This window comes from Cyanistes caeruleus, chromosome 13 (genome assembly GCF_971803275.1).
Source record: "Cyanistes caeruleus chromosome 13, bCyaCae1.hap1.1, whole genome shotgun sequence".
Taxonomy (NCBI): domain Eukaryota; kingdom Metazoa; phylum Chordata; class Aves; order Passeriformes; family Paridae; genus Cyanistes; species Cyanistes caeruleus.
The window spans coordinates 14,269,070-14,293,263 of NC_141713.1; the positions used below are offsets into that span (position 1 = coordinate 14,269,070).

The following is a 24,194-nucleotide window of genomic DNA, read 5'->3' on the forward strand; positions in this document are numbered from 1 at the left end:
ACTTCCGCTTAACAAGTGATTTGTGTGGCATGGATAATTTTACATCCTAAATTTGACTACTTATTTGAATTCCATCATCTAACCCTTATTAATTTCAAGTCAAAGCAATTATTTGTCTAATACAGAACCTTGTTGAAGGACCTTAGGTCTGATTTTCTAAGGAAATGAGACCCATGCACCTGTGTGCATGCACACCTGTGTGAATGTGTGTGTGATCTTGCTGCCTCTCTCTCCAAATCCTCTACCAAATTTGGCAGTGCAATCAGTAAAAATTTTTGCAGCATCAGTTTCTTACAAACATCACAAAAAGAGGCAGCCAAGATGTGGAGGGAGAAGAATTAGAGCTGCAGCTGGAAGAGGAGCTGTAAGCCAAACCAGGAGAATCCAGCCATGAGCTGCGGACTCATGAGCTGCCTTTTCCCCTCTGTGTGCTAGGATCAGGCATCACACATACACAATACTGAGACTTGTTCACTTCTCTTCAAAGTTCAAATTAAATACTTGCAAGTATTTTCAATACTTGTGAAACTTCTGCTCATCACAGGAAAAAAATGCAACTCCAGATGGGCAAGTAATTATTTGGATTTAGCTGTTTCTTGTCTGCAAATTTCACAAACCAGCCCAGATATTTTTTAAAATCTAAGTTCTTCAAATATATAAGGGGAAAGTAAAATGAAAATTAAAAAATTCTAATTAAAAATGTCTAAAATAAGTTGCTTTATTTTAGCTTCTGAGACACAAAATTTGCATCAGAGTAGATCAAATATTAAATTCCTCTTTTCAATAAAAGGATATCTCAATAAGAAACACCTTCAAATACTTGATTTTCTGCTAGAGTTATTAATATTTCACTTTATGACCTGTGGGAACCAAATCAGCTGGGATAGATTATACCTTGGACCGGGTTCCTGACACGGGGGGAATAAACCTGAGACCCTGGGAGGCAGGATGCTGAAGGGATGGAAATTAGGATGCTACAGTGATCATTCCATAGTAGGTCATGTCCCTGGTCCGTATTCACGATTGGAGCTGCCCTCGGGTGCCCCTATGTATTGTTCACTACGCCCCCGGGTCTTTGGATGCAGCCCCTTGGACCATGTGGTCCAAGTGAACATTAGGATCTATCTTTGGGCACTCCATCGTACCCATCCTGATTTATTCCACCACACTCAACCCAGCCAAACTGCACAACAGGTCTCAGAACCCCCATGTGACAATGACCAGCTAAGATTTTTACTCTTTTTCTGATGATGTTTTCAAAGGTGATTAGAAAACTATGAGATACTAGACCACTAACAGGCAAAGAGACATTAGAGACTTGTAGTGTCCTAATTAATCTGGAGATGCACAGGTTTTGAAAGTCCAGATTGCTGCAAGCATCTGGACCCTGAGGCTTGTGTGACACCTCTGCCCTGCCCAGTACAGCTGGCTCTGCATTTGCCTCACATTCCAACTCGCCCCACAAGGTGACAGGTTGGAGGCTACAACAGCATAACAAACACAGTAGCCTGTGTCTCATTGTGTTTCCCATACAGAGGTACTTAAAATGTTGATGCCTGGTAAATTCCTGGGACATAGTGCCAGACAGAACTGAGATATTCCTTGGCAGTAGATGCCAATTCATAATTTGGAGCACTCCAAATGACATTATGATTCTTCTTCTAGAGACTTGCAAGGACAGCACACCAGGGCAGTGCTGGCCACACCACTACAGTAACACCTGAAATAGGGCTGCTTTTTTTTCTTGTCTGAACTCAGTTTGTGGGTTCTGAGGTAGATAATGAAGGCCAGAGCTGCATTAAAGGGTCTCATGTATGACATGTAGTAATAATGTTCACCCATCCAAAGAGGTAGGAAGACACAGACATTGGAGTATCCATCTCCTCAGTACTCATTAGCTGCTGTTAACATAGACAGCAAGAGAACAGATTTCCCCGTACAGCTCTTTGAGAAGTTTTTATAAAGTGCTTACTTTCCAAAAGGAAATCAATAGAGCCAAGGCACTATAATGAATCTATTGGGCAGGTGAGCAGCAAGTATGAGGTGGCTGACCTTCACTTACAGTTCTTAATCAGAGGCAAACCCAGAACTATCAGGCCAGTTACTGTGAGGCCACAGAAAACTGATAGCAGGAAAAAAGCTGTCAAGTGTTTGAGGTGACATAGTCCTTTTGTGAGAACAGATTTGTCTCAGACATTCTTCAGCCACTCAAAGAGCAAATAACCCATTTTGTTTTTCCCCTGTTCTAGTGCTGATGAAAGATTTGATGCTACTTTTCATACTAATGTTTTAGTCAATTCTTCAGGACATTGCCAATACCTGCCACCAGGTAGGCTGTTTGCATGCCATAAGTTTGATAGATTAATTGTATATGGTATGGTTTCAAATTTGCCATAAATTCTTTTACCTTCTATTTGTTTAGCTAGCATCATCTGATAGATGTAAACCTAGATGCATTATGGTTAAATGGTTAACACCTTTGCATGAAAACTGTCATACAAGATACATGTTTTATTATAATTATGGAAATTCTTCTGTCATAATGCACAATATCAAAAGTTCAGAAGTCCTTACTATAAAAAGATGTTGTTTATTAAAGTCATAGTAATGCCTTAATAAATTTTTATTTCATTATTTTAGTGTTTCTTTTATTAATATGTTAATTTTACAGTAAGATGCTTAGTAACATCCTGGATGCATTTCTATTTGAAATGATTCAATAAATGCTTCATCAAAACAATTGATGTCTGGATGTATAACAGTGGAGCACTGTTTCTCTTCCCCAACTTAATTAGTATAATTATTAGAATTAACTCTTCCTAGCATCTGAATTTTGAAAACTACAGCAGTAGAGCCAATGCTTTCCAGACAAATTAGGTTCTGTGCCTAAGATGTCCAGAGGGTTTCAGGGCTTTGCTTCATGATTTAAGATGCTCTCATAAGATGTTCCATTTGGTGGGGGTTTTTCAATTCAGTTCTGAAAACTGCTGAAGGACAGGGTCTGACTCAACAAGTGAAAAAGAAGAAGCTAGCTTTCCTGAATAAATCAAGATCATATAAATCTAATAAAACAGCAAATAAATATTTCAGGATTTCTTACGGTTCAGGATTTCTTACTTTAGTCAGTAAAAGTATGTAAAAGACATAGGAACAGATTACATATTCTGCTTCAGTTCTTCCTGAAATACTGTATGTAGAAATTTGAGTTCTTTGAATATTCTTCCATTATGTGCCAAAATGGAAGAGTATCTTTAAAAATAGTTAATAACATCAATACATTAATGGTACAGTTCTTTCCCTTCTCTATGACTGACTTTTGCTCTTTACATGTCGAGACAGGACTGAGATGAAATATGCTTTATAAATGAAAAACTGAAGCCACAATGTCGAATAAGTTCTGGTTACAAAATGTACATTAAATTATGTGGAATGAGCATTTAAATTACTTTTTCTTCTTTAAAATCTCAACCTAGGCATATTTAAGAGCTCATGCTACATAGATGTGCGCTGGTTTCCATTTGATGTTCAGAAATGTAATCTGAAGTTTGGATCCTGGACTTATGGAGGCTGGTCCTTGGACTTACAAATGCAAGAAGCAGATATATCTGGCTATATTTCAAATGGAGAATGGGATTTAGTAGGTAAGCTCTCAATTCCTTATTTACACTGTGAACTTGCAGCCGTTTTTCCACTGCTGAAATGGATGGAGTAACAATTAGGAAATTAAGACAGAAATTAAATTAATAAATGACCTAGCCAGTGGCATTTGAAATTCTTGAGAACAGATCTCAGATACAAATCAATATTAAAAAAAAACCAAACAAACAAATTTGCTGCTTGAGTTCTGTAAGTATCTTTTATCTGATTTTCCTTTTTTATCTGAGAAAAGTGGGAATTAAGCTTAAGTAGTTTTACCTGTAGTAGAACTTGGAAAACTACATTTATCCTTTTAAAAAAGAAACACTATATAATATACAGTTTGTTCACATTCATTTCTGGTTTTCTTCCTCTTTTCTCCTACTCAGGAGTTCCTGGGAAGAGAACTGAGAGCTTTTATGAATGTTGTAAAGAACCCTACCCAGATGTGACCTTCACAGTCACCATGAGACGTAGGACACTTTATTATGGACTCAATCTCCTTATTCCTTGTGTCCTGATATCGGCACTCGCCTTGTTGGTTTTCCTGCTTCCAGCAGACTCGGGAGAAAAAATCTCACTAGGTAAAGTATTAATAGGATATTGTAAATGATTAAACCAAAAGAAGATGTCATTTTAAAGTTTCTTTTTAAACAGTTTTATGCAGGTGGAAGAGTTTGTGTGTCCTGTTATGGCTCACAAACTACTTTTAGTAGTAGTTTGATGCTGAACCAGCAAAGGCATAAACAATTCCTGAGTACCTTCCTTAAGAAGTAGGCATTCATTTTTTGACAGTTATTTGCTGAATCTTACATTCCTTAGGTAAAACTTAAGTTTACAAATACACATTTGAACACTTTAACACTGAATTCTTCTTAATACTTCCTTTTAATATTGACTTGTATTAAGAGCCTATGGTGCCTTCTCAGAAAGATTGAGTCTAAATGCTCTTATTTTACTTTTATAGTGAACTTAAGCAATGATTTGTAAAACAAATCTGATTTTGAGTACTTAATCTTTAAGATGGAGTTTATATAAAGAAATCTTTTGTCCCATAAAAAATTCAAATGAACTGACTTCTGCTAAATAAACATTGCTGTTAAAAGGTAGAAAACTTGATATTTCTCCAGAATATGGTTAAATTTATGATTAATAGCCTCCTTAATTAAGTTGTCTTTCACCATATTTTAAGATGAATTCTTTGTTCCTTAATCCTTTCCCACCTGACAATGACTCTTTACTGTTTAAGTCTAGTTCTGAGAAAAGAGTTAAATCTTCTTCTGGAAAGATGGGAACTCATCACTGAGCAACAGAAGTCAAACTCCAAAAATCAACAGTCAAGACTGCTTGGGCATAATCCCCTGCAGAACCCAACACCAATATCAAAGGTTGCCAAATTCTGTCCAAGACAGCAAATCTGCTTTTGAGGAAATTTATGTATCACACCACCTGTAGCTTCCATGACAATTAATCAAGTGTCACATGCTCAAATACTCAGATTCACACCATGTTTCTAAAGCTAATACAGCACAAGAATTGCTTTGAGTTGCCTCAGCTAATTAGCAAATGATGAGAAAAGTTGAACCATTACAAGGATGTAAAAATATCTATGTCTGTGCAAGCACTGGTGCCAGTTTGGCAACACTGCTACCCTGAACTTGAGGCAGCACAAGGAAGGACAGGAGTACCACTAAGGGGCTGGAGCAGGGTTACAGTGGGATTGCATCTTGCACAGAGCACTCCTTCAGATTCATTTTGTTTCTCTCTTTGTTATAATTGTAAGTTACTGGTATGATTTCATACTTTATGTTTATCTTTTAGGTATAACGGTTTTATTGTCTCTCACTGTCTTCATGCTGCTTGTGGCTGAAATTATGCCAGCAACCTCTGACTCTGTGCCCTTAATTGGTAAGCTTTTAGTCACTTGGATTTTTTCAGCAAACAAGGTGCAATGATTTTGCACAAAGGCCAGCATTAAGAAAAATCACCAGATGTAAAATGGATGACTGCAATTGAGTTAGAAAAATATTGCCAATTGATGAGAGGCTCTAATGGGTGCTCTCTGCTCTGAATGAAATAGAGAATATATATGTATTTGGGGAAAACAGAAAACATAAGAGAATCAATTTTCCATGGAAGAATTTGTTGTAGTTTTGACACAATTGGCCAGATTGTGTTCTGTATTCCTAATTCTAATTAGGAAATTGGAATACATGAGCTAAATATAATTAAATCTTCTCACTGTAGTTGTTCATACAAAGAGAAACTTTTCAAGACAAGTACTAGTCAGTTTATATAATAATGCTGAAAGAAAATTAGAAGGCACCCTGTGTCCAGGTTTCTTAGAAAAGGCAGTGCTCAGTTCCACAGAAAAACCAAATAAATGCTGGCTATGCCCTCAATATAATGTCTGATCTTTCTGCTGTTGAGAAATCTTTCAGAAGTATCTAGAGCAGCACTACCCTGGAAAAAGAACTAAATGCTATGAATGCATATATAAACATCCCTTATGAAAGCTGTATCAGTCAAAGAATGTTCCTGTAATTATTTCCTTATTTTGCAGCTCAGTATTTTGCCAGCACTATGATTATTGTTGGTCTTTCTGTGGTTGTCACTGTTATTGTTCTACAATACCACCATCATGATCCAGATGGAGGAAAAATGCCTAAATGGGTAAGATTTGATTTTCCTTCACTATCCATTGCATAAATGTCCAGCTCATAGAGTAGCTAGTTGCCCATGATTACCTTCTACTGTTAAAAACATACAAATCCTTCCCAGACTTTTTGTTTGGAAAAGCAGTTTCACCAGAAATTAAGTGTCCAGATATGTTCCATGTGGTTGGTTTCTTAGAAAATGTTTTTGTGCAAGAGAGAATGAATATATCTCCACTAATTCCTCATCTCCTTCAAAACAGCTACATGCAATTCAGGATTTTGTTAAAACATAAATATAAAAATGAAGGTGATTTTCAAATTAGCTTTAGATGTTAGAAGTGAACCAGGTAGAAGAATAGAGTAAGGTGCTGATGGAGATGATAAATGCATGAAATACATTACTCTTGAGGTGCAGCTGTGCAGCTGCTACATACTTAGCTGCTGCCCAAACAGAAACATCCACAGCCTAAAAAGCATCTATTAAAGATGGCCCCTAAAGGGGAATTCTCTGAAAATCCTGATCTTTACTTCACTGTTCAAGAGCATCTGTAAAGTCCAAGGAATTAAAGCATTTTTTCTAAGCACTTAAGACTTTTTAAATAATGTCTTTCTATGAGGGGTGGGTTTTACAGAGAACATTGTGCTGATATTAGATTACTACACAGTACTGTCATCAGCTAGGTGTCCCCTCCTTTGACTTCACCCAGCCCATGGCAGCATCAGGCCTTTCTGAAGATGGAAAGCCCTTTCTTCTTCTTTCTCTCCGGAACAATGAGTTATTATAATCCTTACTATCTGGAAATAATGTGCATACAGCAGTACCCTGAGGACAAGAGATAATGAGATATTTCCTGGCTTGTTCTGGGGTGGTGACTATAAAGTAAATTTCAGTGAAGAGAATAAAAGGTAGATCTCTTTAGATGTGTGTTTGATGACCTAAAGGGGACAATGTTTACTCCTGAGCCAAACATCCTCAGAAACACAGAGTACTTGATGTTGAGGAGCTGTAGTGTTGAGAAGCTGAAGTCCAACAAATGTTATTTGGATACTGGTGGATTTTGGATCAGGCCCTCAATTAACAAAATATTATCTTACTTGGTGAAGCTTGATAGCATAAAGAAAGTAATGGGGCAAGATCTGTCTCTGGCGGGGATATCTGCATGGATATAACATCTGCTCTGAGTAACAATCCACAGTCAGAATAAATGGGCCAAATCTAATATTAATTATAGGAAAAGGTTTGCATATTATATGATACAATAGTATTTCACTAGGACTCTGAAAAAGAAATGCTGGCATGAGCTCCTAAAATCTGATTTAAATAAATTACAGAAGCTTTCATTTGAAGTGGAACAGTCTCTGGCTTTCCTGCACTTTCTGTAAGGCTGGATTAAGGCAATGTGGAAAACAGTAAAATGATACACAGAGATTAAATCAGCAATTTTTTTTTTTAAATCAAAGTAATTTTTCGATATTTTCTTCATGTTATATCCAGATCTCTTTTCTGAAATCTACAACTGTTGTGAACACAATATGAGAACAGAGCCATAACATTTTAAAGCTCGGTGGTCCAGTCCAAAATCTGTTTCAACAGCCCCACCCAAACAGTAATGGGTGTGAATTTAATATTAGAGCACAAATAAGAGAAAAAGAATTGTAACTTTACTGACTACCATCCAAAGCAGAGTTTTTAAGACTATTAAAAAATAACCCTTCTTCAGTAAGAGTTTGGTTTGGTATTGTCTAATCCATGGTTTCTAGTAAAGGTGGAAAAGGCTGCCATGTCACTGTTCAAGTGTCAGGAAGAATTAACACTATGGACACTCCCACCAGAGGAGGGAGGAGTCCCAGTACTGATAGTCAGTCTTAGGCAATCAATATCACTGCTAGAGTAAGAAAAGAACCCCAGTGACTGGTAAATTAATCAGCTGGAAAACTCCAGCACCATTTTCTAGAAGTTGGTGCAGGCTAAGCAGAGACCATGGGCCAGTCACCTCAGCTGCCTGAATACCTGCAGCACCAGAAACAGCGGCTGTGTGAAGAGATGCTTATTCTCAAAAATTGTCTTTCAGACAAGAATCATCCTTCTGAACTGGTGTGCTTGGTTTCTGAGGATGAAAAGACCAGGGGAAGATAAAGTACGTCCTGCCTGTCAACATAAACAGCGTCGCTGTAGCCTGTCCAGTGTGGAGATGAACACTGTGAGTGGACAGCAATCCAGTAATGGGAATATGCTGTACATTGGGTTCAGGGGGCTGGAAGGGGTGCACTGCACACCCACCACTGATTCCGGCGTCATCTGTGGGAGGATGACCTGCTCACCAACAGATGAAGAAAACCTGCTGCACAGTGGCCACCCCTCTGAAGGTGACCCAGATTTGGCCAAGATTTTGGAAGAGGTCAGGTACATTGCAAACCGATTCAGAGACCAGGATGAAGAGGAAGCCATTTGCAATGAATGGAAATTTGCAGCCTCTGTAGTGGATCGGCTCTGCTTGATGGCCTTTTCAGTATTCACAATCATTTGTACAATTGGTATTTTAATGTCAGCACCAAACTTTGTAGAGGCTGTGTCTAAAGATTTTGCCTAACTCCTAACTAAAACCTGCTTCTCTGATTGGTATGTAGCAAATAAGAATGTGGGGTCTTTTGATTGCTTGTTTTTAATGAGTATAATGCTTCTCATTGTCTGCTTTCTTTTGTCCGCCCCCTCTCTGGTCCTGAGTTCCTTTTGGAAGGATGGCATTTCAGAAGGGAGGCCAAGAGTTTCTCTCTGGGCTGTGTCTGTGTAGCTCCTCTGAGCGCTCTTTTGTGGAAAATGGCAAGTCCCTTCAGAACGACAGGGTATTGCACCACCACCTCTTACACATGTTTGAACTGGCTGTTCCAAAATAAGAGGTATGCAATGCCAGAAATGGCACTTCCTCCAGACTTTGTTATAGAGGATAGCAGGGTCCATCTCATCTATTTGATGAGTGATCATAAACACATTTAGGAGAGGATTAAATCCAAATGGCTGCTCAAACAGAGAAAAGGGAGAAATGTCTTATGTAGCTCTTCAGCTCCTCACTCACACCCTATAACTCCCTCCATGTACTTTGCATACAAAATATATGACTTTCAGGATTTTGAATTTGTCTGACACACCAGAAACCTGAAAGTTCAGAGGACTTTCTGGGTTTTCTGAGTTCGACCTAGAAATTTGGTTTGAATTCTAAAACAGGCTTCACAGTAATTGTTGCAGTGTTTACTGCTTCTTCTTTCTCCCCAGAAAGGCATTCTTTCAACTAATAACCATTTTAACTATCAAAAAGAAAAATTATTGATTTAAGATGCCTTCATCATCACTTGTTTAAAAAATCCTAACCCCCACACTTTTCTCTTTATCGTTAACTGGATTCCAGTATGGAAAAATTAACTCAATGTCTTGTACAGGCTTAAGCATAAATGAAGACTCTAAAGCAGAAAAAAAAAAGGCATTAAATCCCAAGATCAAGGTTTTCATTTAAAAATTAAATGTTTGATCTATTGTATGCTTAACCTTTAATAGAACTCCTTCGTTGAGTCACCGTAACATTGTCTTTACAAGAAAATTGCACCTTTTCTGCTCAGTCTATCACCAGATGAGTACTAATGAATAATAAAGCTTCTTGCTTCTGATACAAACTATTAACTGTATAAATATATATTTATATATACACACTGCAGATGCATCCAAGGAAAGGTAAAAACTTAAAAACAAATTTTCCTAAGTCTAGATAGACTTTTGCAAAGGCAAAACTAGTAGTTCAACCCTTTATGTTATTTTTGGTTCTGAAATTCTCTTGTCAATATATGCTTAGTTTTGATGTCACTTTGATGTCTTAATGAAAAGGGCTGAGCTGAGAATACCAGGACCTGAAACTTTGTGTGTACAAAAGAGCTGAGAATTAGTCCCTCACTGGCACACCAGTAGTCCTAACCTGTGCTATAAGTGGTAAAAGATGTGGGAGCGGATTAGTTTAGCATTGGTTGCTTCCTTTATCCTACAGAATCCAAATTGTTTGGCTGAGGTCTTCAGAGACACAGAGGCCTGTTGTTGTACCATATTTTTACTGTGAAATAAGCTCAAGGCCTCAGTTTCTCTCTTAAGATTGGTTAAAATGAAGTGGCTGTAATGCTTATCCTCCCTAGGTAGCAATTTCCTTCTCAAGGTCTGCTCTCTTGAGAGCACAAAAATCAAATTTCATGGAAAGCAAGCCCAGTCACCCCAGATACCACTCTTCACCTGATTGAACACAAGCACCTTTGTGCCTGAGATAGGGCAGGAGGAGTGAAAGGCAGGCAGGATATTTCTCATTTTGTGGATTCTCCTTCTCCTAAAGGTGCATTCCAAATCTCACACTTCAATGCAAGTGAAACATTCAAAACCTTCTTGTAAGCTCATCCTGAAACTATGCGTGAGAATTACTTGTCAATAAGTTACGTTTTCAGGAACAACTATTTAGAATAAGCCATGTAACAATTCCTACAGATAGTTTCTAGTTTATAGATTGCATATGAATGGGAAACTATGAGTGCAAACTCTGAAATGTGAGTTTTGTTCATTTGTGAATAACTGCACATATCACGTGGCATGTGCTCCTCTTCTGGGTAACCTTTCTAGGCTAGGCTTCCTGATGACAATGTTGATTTGCATTGGTGTATTTTCCTGCTGCAAGTATCCCTAAACAGCTGTGTAGGGTGTTCCATTTATTCTTTGTAAAGTTTTGGGGTCCTTTTGGAGAATAGCTTTTCAAAGAAAAACGAAGATTTTTGAGGACCACCTTGCACAATGGGACACAGCTATTGCTCTCACAGTACATGATGCATGTGGTATAGGAAGCATGAGAGTCCCGCTCTTTCCACCCAAATCCATTTACGGTATCTGTGGAAATCATCTTTCTAAATACAGGAGGATAGAGAAAGCAAGTTACAATTTGACAGTAAACTTCATTTTCAGTGACAGACATGCCTACCCTTTAAAACTGGAGAGTTTGGCCTTACATGAAGTCCTGCCAGAGTCTGTCCCAGTGAGCTGGTAAAACTGTCAGAGAACTGTGGGTGCTGACGAAGGGGCTGTGAGACACCAGCATTCTGCCCACACTGCCTTTATCGTTGGCAGGGTCAATGAAAATGCACCAAGGGGACAAGGGAATCCTCATTTTCCTACTGTTGACACAACCTGTAAACATTTGGTAATAAGTTTGTTATACATTTTAAATATGAGTGGCTCCTCCGTTATGTTGTTTAGCACCTATAAGTTAATTTTTCCTGTAACTGAGCTGAGCAAAATCAGTATGGTTCTTGTCAACTTGTGTGTGTCTTAAATATATTTGTGTATGCGCTAAACAATATTTTGATCTAAATGCTGTGAAAAAATATTTATTTACAATTCTGGACATAGAGATGGAAATTAAATACTGTATACAGTATGTGTATATAATATTAAAGTCTACATATTGATGGTAAAGATCTGTTATAATCATAAAGAGTCCAGATAGAGAATAAGAAGTGGTTCACCACAACTAAGCTATGACTTGCCTGACAAATTCAAAAGCTCACTCTAGAGCTCAGGTGTCATGTACAATACTATGTGTGAACAATGTATATTACTTTTCTGTTTTTATATTGAAATGTACTGAATATTTAGAAAATTTTTAATATTTAAAAAATTTATTTAAGTGTTAATGCCAAAAAGATTCCAAACATAAAATTTTAAAAACTTAGTTTTAAATACAGATAAATTATTTAAAAAGTATTTAAAATATTAAATTATTTTATATAGGAATTGATAATACTATGTAAGACTTTTTTTAAAGATTTCTTTAAATTCTCTTTACATTCTCTAGCTGCAGGATGTAGTCTCAGTTCACCTGTGACAATTCAATTCTTCACCTTCTTTAACAAGACAAGAAGGTAAACCAAAGCCCCAGATTTTCTTTCCTTTGTTTTACTATTTTTTACATTAAGAAACATTGCATAAAGGGCATTAGAAAGAGATGTTACATCTGTCAGGTACTGATTGTCATATAAGCAACTCAATATCTTTTCAGTCCAGTACAAATAAAAGATTTAGATCAAGAGACTTTTGATTCTTTTTCATTTTGCTAACATGGAAAAAACTCAAGTGGTAGAAAACATGAAGAGCCATAAAAGGAAGAAAGATGTGTTTGGTTATATCAATCTGGGATGACAGAGTTCTTTGATAATTAAATATAAATTCATATCCTCCTGCCAGCCAGTCCCACACCAAACATATATCACACTTCAGTCTTATATAAGCAATCAAAGTTAATTGAGAAGGACTGAAATACCATGTAAATTTTGGACTGGCCTCCACGCCAGTATTAATTTATTTTTGGAAGTTTAACACAGAAGAGAGTAAAAACAAATCCATACCAGCTGAAAAAAATTGTTGGTTTTTCCATCTGCAAAGTTTGTTTGTTCGCTACTGTTGAAAAAAAATCTAATCAGCAGAATATCCCTCAGATGCAAAAAGATGTGTCAGTGTAGTTTCTTGCAGAGATGAGTTGTCCTGCCCAAGAGCTGAAACATCTTCCTTTCTTTACACCCTGCTGAGCATGCACCAGAAGTAAAAGATCAAGGGCTGCTGAACCTGAGACTTCATTCTCTTTACTCTTCCCTAAGTAAGGAACAGCTGAAGAAGACCAGTTTGGGCCAGGGCACCACACGAGTCATACAAGCCTGTCCTCAGGCTGTCCCGTGGTCACAATGTTAAATGCTCAAGTGAGGCTCATGCTGGTGCTGCTCACTCTGCCAGTGTGTCCCACCCTTCTCCAGTGCTGAGGAGCAGGACAATCTGTGTCACATCTACTGTCAGACCTCAACAAGTCCAACAGGTTCATCTTAACATGCAGCAGGCAGGCTCCTGGCACTGCCCACGGAGCCACCATCACACACACTCCATCTCAGAAGTCTCTATGAGTGGGATTAAAATCAGAGCACTGTGTGCTCCTGCTCTTGGGCATCTGGGTGGCTCAGAGGCAGACTGAGAGCTGCTGGGGTTTAGGAGCTTACTCATGAGCAGACCCGATGCCATTACCTTCTGGGAGGCAAAGTCCATCACAGTCCACTGGGTCTCGTGGCTGTAGACATTAAAAATATCAGCCACCCAGTTTTAATCCTCTGTGTATCAGGGTGTATTTTACTTCAAGAATACTGATTTCTTAGCCTAACCTCATCTTAAAAAGTCAGTAAATCTTAAAAGGCTGTGAACAGAATCTCCACATTACAACAAATCTAACCTGGTTATCCAGCGGGATCTCAACAGCACTACAACCACAAATAAAAGCCTTTCACTATTATCTTTTTGTTGTTACATTGGTCCTGCTGCTTGAGAGAAAACCTTAGCATTTATGTAATATTGATTTATGCTATTAAGCAATTTGCAGATGATGGCATAGAGAGAGAATAAACAGCAGTCTCTCATGCCCCAGTAAACACATTAAAAGCTGCAATTAATTCACAGAAAATGAAAGTATTCTGAAGCAGTCTGAAACTTAGCATCCGTGTAAAGATATCACAAGTGAATCATTGGGCTTTCAGAGCTGCAGTGACTTGTCCACAAGGAATAACAGTTTAAACTTCAAAATAATTTGAGCTACCTATTTATTTTTACCTTTGAAAACCCCCAACAAAACCAAAACCCAGCAGGAATTTCACAATTGCAACACAATATAATGCTACTCTGGAAAATGTGTGCATGACAATAACATATATAGAGGCTTTCATCTCAGCTAAACAATTAAAGGCATAACCCAATGCCTCGGTGCCTATATAAGGCAAAGAAATCTTTCTAATGAGTCTGAAATTTTGGGAATCAAGAACACATTCAATCAAACAAACCTCACAGTTATCATTTATGTATTAGTCTGGTTCATGGTAGGTATGTAGATGAATAAGAATAAACCAAGTATTAAATATATATATTTGTTTTAGGCTAAAAAAACCCAACTGCATCCCAGAGCAGGATATATGCACAACATCCCTAAGACAATATTATCTTATCTCTCAGTGTACATGTATTACATACAGCTAGAAAATATTTCAATAATAATTTTTGTTCCTATAAAAGAATTCCAGTTTGAGATTGCTTTTGCTAGTGCAGCACATTTACTGCTCACTGTCCTTCCAAATTCTGGCCACATGGAACCTAACCAGTGGACTATTTTGATCAGAAGAAATGTTATGGGACTGACATTCAGAAATCCTGTGTGAGTTTAACACTGAAGTTTTCTGACTTTTCATCAGAAAATCTGATGTTGTTGTGCCAAGTTGTGCTAGAAAGAAGATGCTTCAGTGGGAAGTCCATGCCAGCCCTGCAGTGCACAGGTGCCTGGGCAGTGGAGGAGGCCTTCCCACATGGCAGCAGGGCAGTGGCAGGATAAAGCAGGCTCTCCCATCCCTCCATGGGGCATGGAAAGTAAGTTCTGGTTCTCCTGACTATGCTCTGAACAAGGATACCAACAGTATATGCTGTCTACTGATCAGCTAGTGAGATTTTCTCTCCTTTGATAAAGGTAACAATGTAAAATACTTGGGAATTACAGGTTGCAACACAGCTTAATTGGTGTTATCGTAACACCATCAGGAACTATCTTAAACTGGACCAAGTTGAAACCAGGTTAACGATAAGGACATTGCTTGTAGTTCTCTTTTTGCTAAGCACTTTTATAACCCATAGAAGATAATCTGCTGCATCTTTCTCTGCAGTCAGGGTTAACATTCACATTCCTGTTTGCAGTTAGCAAAGTGGTAACATTGCTTAATGATACTTTACATTTTACACTGTTTATAATTGAAAGGTTCTTGCAGTGAAGAGATTAGAAACAAGGACAAGAAGCCAAAGTAATGCACCTTTGAAAATAAACAGTGAAAAATAAAAAGGGCATATGAAGGACTGGCAGAGAGCGAGAGGAGGCAGGTTTGATATTATCATCAGCAGAGAGCTGTGACATGTCATCAGTACCACATCTGCCCCTCAAAGCCCAGAAAGCCAGCAGAGTCTCTGACCACCAGCAGATGAGCACAGCCTGTGCTGTTCGTGCCAGATGGGGCTGAGAGGGAGCAGGTCCACACTGACTGGGGACAGAGCAGTCACAGAGGGCCTTCAGTCTGTGTCCTTAACATACCTGTGCTGCATTTGTGATGACTGCACTTCATTTGATGACACACAGAGGTACAGGTCTAGAGCTGGTCATGGCTTAAAGCACCTTTTATCTAACTCAGAGAACTCCTCACTGTCCTCCCCCTATTTCTACATACACATATAAAGTCTGCTCCTCCAGGGAAACAGGGTTATTATAAGCATATTCAAGGACTTAAATAAACATTTACAAAGTATTCAGAAAAATCTATGCAGAGGCAATCTCAATGTTAGCTCAAAACCAGTATGGTTTCTGTCACTAAAAATATACTGGAATTCCTAGTTTTACAGTAGGTTTCAGTAGCAGCAATATGCCAGGGCTTTTATTATGCCAGCTGATAATGGAACGGGGGTAGCAACCTTCTTGCTGAAATTTCAAAGCAATCTGTGTGGGTCGAATGAGGTATAAGTGCAAACTCCTACGGCCAGCACAGCTTTTAGCTGAGCACACTACAGCCTGTCTTTTAAAAAAGCTCACTGTTCTTTGCAATCATTTAATGGATTGTTCCCTGCACCTAACAGAAGCCAACCCATAATGAATGGCACTGCAGACATCTAAAGTGTCCAGCCTCAGTTCTGATAGACTGGATCTGTGCCCATTTATTTTCTCATGCACTTTTCCTAGTGCACTAGAAAATATACTGTGTACTTGGAGCAATAAAACTGGCACAGTGCAAATTCTGAAATTTGTGTTTCCATATATTTGCTTTATCATTTTAATAGTAATCCTATATCAGTGTAAATTACAGGAGATTTAGCCCAGTATTGTATACAGGACACATCTTAATTTTGCAACTTCTGCAAGTTCAAAACCTGTCCCTAGCTCCAAAGAATAGTCGTACCAAGTCTTTGCACAACAGGCAGAGTAATAGCAGCAACAGAAAATTATTTTCTCCAAGATAAACAATGCCAGAACTCTTTGCATAAAACCAGTATTTGTCACCTTTATATAAACCTTTAGGCCATTTGGGCTCAGAAATAGCTGCATTTACTTACCAATTCTTTGACATTTCAGAGATGGCTGCTTTCATGTCTCAGTTTTCTTATTAGTGTGCAACGTGTTTGATCAACGAGCTTTTATTGCTGACAATTTTCATACAGGGCCTTCTCCTCCAGTGATGGTGGTGAATGTTTTCCCTTGAGCAGAGTCAGTATGGAAACTTCAATAGTCCTTGTGTTGTGCCACGAATGGCATGACTGATTTGGAAAAATAATCTGGGCTGGGAAGCACAATGAGGCTACAGGTACTCCTGTACTTTCTCAGACAGCAGCAGCATTGATTTTCCCATTCACCTGACAAAACAATTCAACAAACTCACTTTCCCTTCATTTACCTGACACAGCCACGTATGGTCCAAGCTTTGCTTAGCTGTGGTTGCAGGACTGAATGCCATAGATTGTAGCCCGAAGTGTAATTATTTTTACAGGACTTTTTTAGGTTTTAACTGTCCTTTAGCCTAAATGATGAAATCACAGAGAAGCTAGAACCCAACATGTGTTGAGAGCAGAGCAAAGCTAGAAAAATACATGTACTTAAAGAAGCTGGTGAAGCAAGATGTATTTTTCAACACCAAAGTAGTTTAAAGGAAACTGTAAAGCAGTAAATTTTCAGTACCCACACCGCAGAACACTCAATCTGCTGCTCTGTGGCAGAGCAGAGAACGAGCTCTTGCTGAGTCAGAAAGCTGCTGAAGCAGTGAGTGTGCGAGTGCTGCTCTGTGTGCAGGCACAGGGAGTCGTGCTGCCGCTTGCTAATAACCCACAAGGAGCACGAAAAGACTCAGCAGGACTTCTCTGGAAGCAAAACTCTGCAGGGGGGACAGTGTGCCCTTAGACAGACAGCAGGACCAGTGTCCTGTACAATGTTTGGAATTTTTAAGTACTAGATCCATGTCAGTTTTAAATAGTTTCTATCAGAAGTTCAGAATACCATGAAGACCACAAATTTACCAAAACTGGTGTCCAAATATGGGTGAGACTTTCAAGAGCACGTGATGGATTTCTAGGTCTCAATACTTTTCCATGAGTTTGTCTAAGTAGGATAAAGAAGGGAAGAAAGGTAAAAGAGTACAGTAAGGATCTGAAAATTAGTTTTCAGAAGCAGATATGCAACCTTCAGAAAAATTGCATCTGCCAAACTGTTCAGCCAACAATCTCAAAAAACACAGTTTGCTGAAGAGTTACAGCTGAGCTTATGAGTAGGATGACAGGATTGTCCCACAGAAACCAGCACAACACTTTGGGAAAAAAATCCCTGGCATTATCAGGAGGTCTTTTGGGGTTATATTTGAAATATTTCTATAAATTATTGTCAATATGACTGTGCCTAATACTGATTAAATAATTTCTTCTTATTTTGCTGAAAAGCTTGTCTAAGTTGCAAGGCAAACTGACAGACCTCTGATTCTGCTGAGGCAACAAGCCAGTACCAAGGAAGATATCCCTCCTGCAGTATGTGCTCAGGGACTAAAGGCACTACAAGCCTGAGAAATACTGGCTATTACTTTGTAAAGAGTTCTTTTCAGAGCTTATGTTTGGGGAAGAAATTCATCCTATCCCTCTTTGCAGTCCTGCAGTGAGCACAGACAAGCTCTTTCTGATGATAGCAATTCATCCTCCAACCTGGTGTACCTGCTCTTCCTCCTTTGGCTTCACTTTGGCAATTGATGGACTAACATGGCCTAACATGACTTGTATTTACACACAGATTCATAGAAAACTTGCAAATGGTTCCTGGTGGTGTTTATTAGCTCCTCATACTTCCTGTCAGAGTCAGTGGCATCTATGTTTAAAAGGGCAGCTGCTGGGCTATCAAACCTCCTACTTTATCTCTGGGAAAACACTTTCAATTTCTGATGACAATATTCTAATTAAATATGAATTTAATTTCTTAGGTGCACTGGAAAAACTGAGTGTCTATACCATCATACAAAAGAAAGGATTGAGTTTGACATCACATAAAGCTTCCATAACTCTCAGTACATTGTTTACAGACAGAGCAAGTGAGTAGGAGTGTTCCTGCTTCCAGAGAAGAGCTATAGAATAATAAATTTAGCAGAAACCGATTACTGACTGACTTCCAGATACTACTGCATTATAAATAGCTGACTTTATGATGCTAATTTATTACTGTAAGCTAAATTGGTGTATGCATGAACAGAAATATACTCATTTATGAAAATGTTGGGGACACCATCTGATTTCACCAGGACAGAATGCAGGCTGGGGATATTTTGAAATACCTCAGTGTAAAAGTACAAATTTTGCATTAAAAAGAGAGATGGGATTTAGCCATTTCTGTGTGGAACATCACACACTGCATGTGAAAGAAATCTCAAGGGGGTGGAACAATATGGCACAAGTGCACTGTTATTAACCTGAAAATGTCTGTGACCTATCCATGTGAAATATTAGCATTAAGAAAACACTTAAAACCTATAGAACATGGCTTTCTTGTCAAAACATTAATTATTTCTAGCATAGAATAAGTTGGTATTATAGACATACAAATATAATTTGGACAGCAACAATTACTTTTCTACCCTTTGTAAAATTCTGCCTGTACATACAGCTGCATTCTCCATTTTTATGCTTCCCAGCTGCCAGCAGTCCTTGGTAGAGTGCCACATCTGTGAAGCACTCCCAGTGCTGATGCACCCAAAATGGCCCAGTCAGCTCTCGGCTCTCACAAAAGGATTGCACAACCAAACAGGCAGCACATAACAAGACATGCCTGAAGCTGCAGTTACCAAGATGTGCTGAAGTTATCAAGGAAGTTGGAAGGAAGGCTAGGAAAGTACATAAATTTCAAATTAAATGACAGACTAAACTCTATCTGCTTTTGGAGTTATTTTTTTTCTTTATTTTATCATTGCAGGAATTTTCTTGTGACTTGAGTTATGCCTAGCCTTGTGCCTTCCAAGAAAGCATCAGGGGCCCCTACTAAAAAGCATTGTGAAAATTCAACTGTAAAAGAGCTGTGGAGCAGGATTAAAATGCTATTATAGATCTTTAATAACCACAGGACATCAAACATTAGCACTAAGAGATACCAGCAGGTAAAAGACACAATCTTCCTGCAGGAGTTGTCAAGCTTATTATGAAATGCCTTGACCCAGCCAACCCTCCCTCCCTCTCCTCCCACTCCAGTAATTATCTCAAATCAACAAGACAGTGAATTTAGCTTGTGAAATTAACAGGTCTTCAAAAAAGCCACTATTAGTCTGTCTAACAGCCCTTCAGTTTGCTTCATTTCTGTCCTAATGAGTTTCCTGTTTTGGCAATTACAGAGTTGGTTAAATGGTACCTATGTGACCTGGCAAATGAAAATCTATAATTGCTGCATTTTCCTCATGTAAGAAAAACAAAATTAACTTTTCTGAGACAGAAATTTCTATTCTTTGAATAGAAATCTATTCATATAATTCTGCAGTTTAAAAAGCAGTTTACACGATCCTGAACAATCTTTATATGTTCTGCAAACATGTAACATACTCCTCATGTATCCATGCCTGTGGTATTTACTGCACAGTAGTATCTGGACTTTATAACCAGCAAAATGTGAAATTCTTCAGATGTTAAACTCTTCCCCTTCCAAAATTTATCTTTTCAAGTTCAACTTTATCAGTTTGTAAGCAATTGATGCTTGAATTTTATCACAAACTCCCATCCTCAGGGTCCTTTAAATAATTCAGAATTTATTCCAAAACTCAGTGAAAGCACAGGATCTATCTCTGGAGTTACCTCCTCTCAATTTTCTGAACAGTTCTGATTCTGGAGCTTTCAGGCAATTGGAAAAGAAGGGAAATATAGTTACATCAAAAGTGTCAGTTTAAAATTGCCTTGACAGGAAAAGTCTTAAGCCTGGAGGTGGTCTGCCCTGAGGGAAAACAAAAGGAAGGTAATGATCCAGGTTTTTTATTTCTTTAAAACCATTATTATTTTGGGCATGAGGAAATAAGTTAGAACATATGTTCACTTCTTTGAAGAACCAAATTACAAATTACTCTGCAAATATGTAAATACAATTGTAAAAATGCAATTCACTTATTAGCTTATATATTGACTGGCTATATCTCTATACATGCACCTCAGAATTTTTCCATTAAAAAGCATAATTTTATCATATTTTGACTATCACAGTATCGTGACAGGAACTTTCAAGACAAAATAATTACCTTCTTTCAAACCCATGATTAGTACTGCAAGAAATATAAAAGTAGTATTATCTTGAGACTTTTTTTAAATTTATTTTTTTAGCAAATGTTCTCTAAATCCACTGTGAAGCTTGTACTGCTAACCTCATTCTGTCTTTCAAAAGGGTATTTCCCTGGAAAATAGCATAATTCTAAATAACAGATGAAAAAAGCAAAGCAAGGAAAAATCTTTGGAGGGATTCAGTTCTTAAACTATTCTAATTAAAAATTTTGCAAGCAGCTTAAACAAAATGTACAGTGACTTTCAACTGACAGACTCCCTTTGGAGAAGGAAGTTAATTCCAAGATGAGGAATGGTAAAAAGATTAAAGGGCACAAGGCAGAATTTAAACTGCAAGTAGGGTTATTGAATTGACTGTGGGCTTGAGATTACACTTTCTAAAGCTATTAATGATGAAGACTCCCACTGAGTCTAATGGAGCTTGGATCCATCTCTTCCTAAAAAAGGGCAACTTTCCACACAACTTCATTCTGAGGAAGTGCAAAGGTTCAAACCACCGGAGCCATCTGAAAAAAGGCCAAAGTAGGCCCATCTCTGTGCCTGCAGCAGGCTGTGGAGAACATGAGCAAGAAAGCACACGGTGGCCTGATCACTTTTTTAAGTTTGGTGAAAAAAACATTAATTTGCTGGAACATGTACTGTGGAGATCCTGCAAACAGCCAAACACAGGCCTAAAGCTTCTGGTGCCATCCTCCTGTTGGGCACGTTGAGTTAAGAAAATTAGGAAATTAAGATTTTTAACTAGAATAAGAGTAATTGAAGGAAATTAAAAGTAAATATAAGAAATATAAAAGAATCCAAGATAAGAGCAATGTAGGTAGTTAATGATTACTAGATATGGTTAAGCTATATACCTCCTGCTTGTAGAAGGAATGCATGCTCAACAGTTGCCAAGATGAATTGATAGACCAAGGATATATATAATCAGTCTTCTTGTTTTGAAGCTTAGTTAGAATAGGACCATGTATCATTTACTTGTCTGAAGTTGTGTTTGTAGAAAGAGACAAGAAAGATAAACTATTGTAGAAAGGAAGGAACGGTATCGGCACCTGCAGGTAAGAGATCTGAACTATGTCCAAGAGGACCAGGAGAGCTGCCAACAAGACACAGTTGAAAAGTTCAAGCCCAAGGAAGAGGGAGATTTCATTAATAATCAATTAAAAGGACCCCAGACCCATTTCAAAAGAAGAACCGAGCATGACCCAAAGGGTGTGGAGTTCATTACCATGAGGTGAGAGCAGGTGGAGCCAGGCAGTGAATATGTATTAGGTACATTGTGTACTCCTACGCATATGTAATACTTTAGGGAATAAATAGGGAATGTGGGCAGTGGTGGGGTGCACAGCTGTTGGAGATGACTCCATGTGCTGCCTGGCTGTAATAAAGCATACCCTCCATAATTTTAAATAGTTGGAGAGTCCTTTGTGATTTTACTGCTTCAGTGTGGCAGATCTCAGGTGATCTCTTCCCTTTCCCCAGTGCTTCTCTTTCTGCCACTCTTTCAAGCAGAGTTCATAGACCTAAAACATCTGGAAGGTCCTACCAAGGAGTACCATATTTGGAATTGATTTTTATACTAAGGGACTGGAAGAAAGAAATTAGCAAAAGAGAGAATAGCAAAAAACACACAGAGGAGTGACATTCTACTGAAACCCTGGGATTTGAATTCTGCAGGTCTACAGAAATCTCAATCAGGCTGATTATATACTACTGAATGAAGTGAAAGGGTGGATCCAGGTGGTAACTTCACCAACATATCTGTACCTATCATGCCTTCAGGAAAATAACCTTGGAATATATGTTCAAGATGACATTTAATAGTATATTAAAAATGGACAAAACCACCACCATAACTAATCATGAGAAAAATTACAGACACTGGTCTCCTAATCTACGAGATTTTGCACTATTCTCAACTAATCTAAAGCTCATATAGCATTTATCCAATATAATAAACTAAACACCATCTGCAGATACAGATTTTTGTCATTAGGGAAATACAAATTAGCAATGATGTAACACCACCTTAATTTCATAGTAATTCCATGACCCCTGGAAGCTTTGGGAGGCTAACTACTTCTGAAATAATTATAACAAGGTGTACACCCATTCATGGTATGTGGAGTTTTTTATTTTTGTCAGACATCTTCATGTGAAGACATTTCCTTGGGCAGAACTGGATAAGGAGCCTGTCTGTGCCTGCTGCTTTCCTCCTGATGTACTGGCTTGCAGATCTAAATGCACAAATGGAGCACAGGGAAACAGGCAGCTGGACACTCGGCACCACACTGTGTGCTATTGGGTCACACTGGTCTTCTCCTTCTTACACCAGCAATGTAGACAGTTCATGAAGAGCCAGACTTCACACAAATGAAGAAAGGACCTTTCTGTATCCTAAACATAGACTGTGTTATGGACTGTTTTAGTACACGTATTAAAAATATTCAAAAGACTGAGAAAAAATACTATGAATTGTCACATGATTTAAATTACAAGATCCTTTTGTTTGAATCAAAGTGACATCAGGGATAATCAAAAAGCACCAGAGTAACAGGCTCTGCTCCCATCTTTGTATTCCCGTTGACCATGGAAAACACCTTAAAGCCCCCAAGTTTCAGGTCCAGCTGTCTATATGTAGACAAGCAGAATAAGTCCATGTTTTCAAGCTCCTACTCATCCATAGGTGATGGAATCCCATTAGGAAGTCTGTTTTGAGAACACCGAGGGCAGGGTGAAGGCAGGCTGTGTTAGTGAGATACACTGAGGTGCAATCTCCTAAGTGTGGCTGTGCTGTGCTGCAGTTATTTGTAAACCACACGGTCTCCTTTTTTCTACTGCAAGCGCTTCTTTCCTAAAGCAATGACATATGAGCACTACAAAAGTAACCAAGCATCACAAGTGATTCAAGAGTTAACTGGGTATTAAACTCTGCATCTCAGTGCCTCATTACAACAGCACATTCAGTACTCGGGACTTTCTTCACAGACCACTGCTACACATCTGTGTTACTGATACTTGTAAATCTACTATGCTACCTTTTTTGAATATTCAAGTGCCTGCAGTAATAAAATCAGAACAATCTTTTGAATGACTACTTCTTACTATGGAAAAGTAAAACTTGCATTTTTATAGCTATGGAATAATTTCCAGGAAAGGATTCTGCTCAGTTACTTGAATATTTAACAGACCCTAGCTCCTCTTTCCAGCATCTGTTCAGTAAGCTGCAATTTTCTCATAATTGAGAAGATAAAGGTATGGCTGAAATGTATGGATTTGTATCACTCCAAACAAGTTTGCTGGCACTTCCCTTTTCAAGATAATGGAATTATATTTAGAAAGACTTGACTTTTTTTTTTCTTAATTTAATTTCTTTAAATACATATGATTCATGTCAAGTGTGCTAAAAACACCACTCAAGAATATGCCAGCAGTACCAGAGAGAAAGACTCCAAGACACAGTGTTTAAGGTCATAAATGTCACCCAACCATGCAGCCTT

General features: G+C 38.2%; 2 protein-coding genes across 8 annotated transcripts in view; one reads left to right on the forward strand and one right to left on the reverse strand.

The window, feature by feature from the left end:
- Positions 1-12,399, forward strand: part of CHRNA7 (cholinergic receptor nicotinic alpha 7 subunit) — a 38,918-nt gene extending 26,519 nt beyond the window's left edge. The window contains exons 5-10 of the mRNA XM_086849034.1: positions 2,250-2,329; positions 3,474-3,641; positions 4,026-4,220; positions 5,458-5,544; positions 6,200-6,309; positions 8,366-12,399. Of these exons, the coding sequence (XP_086705160.1) occupies positions 2,250-2,329; positions 3,474-3,641; positions 4,026-4,220; positions 5,458-5,544; positions 6,200-6,309; positions 8,366-8,884 (1,159 nt within the window). The 3' untranslated portion in view covers positions 8,885-12,399. The remainder of the gene's footprint in view (positions 1-2,249; positions 2,330-3,473; positions 3,642-4,025; positions 4,221-5,457; positions 5,545-6,199; positions 6,310-8,365) is intronic.
- MYO1E (myosin IE) overlaps positions 1-24,194 on the reverse strand; it is a 226,931-nt gene that overhangs the window by 141,702 nt on the left and 61,035 nt on the right. The window lies entirely within an intron of this gene.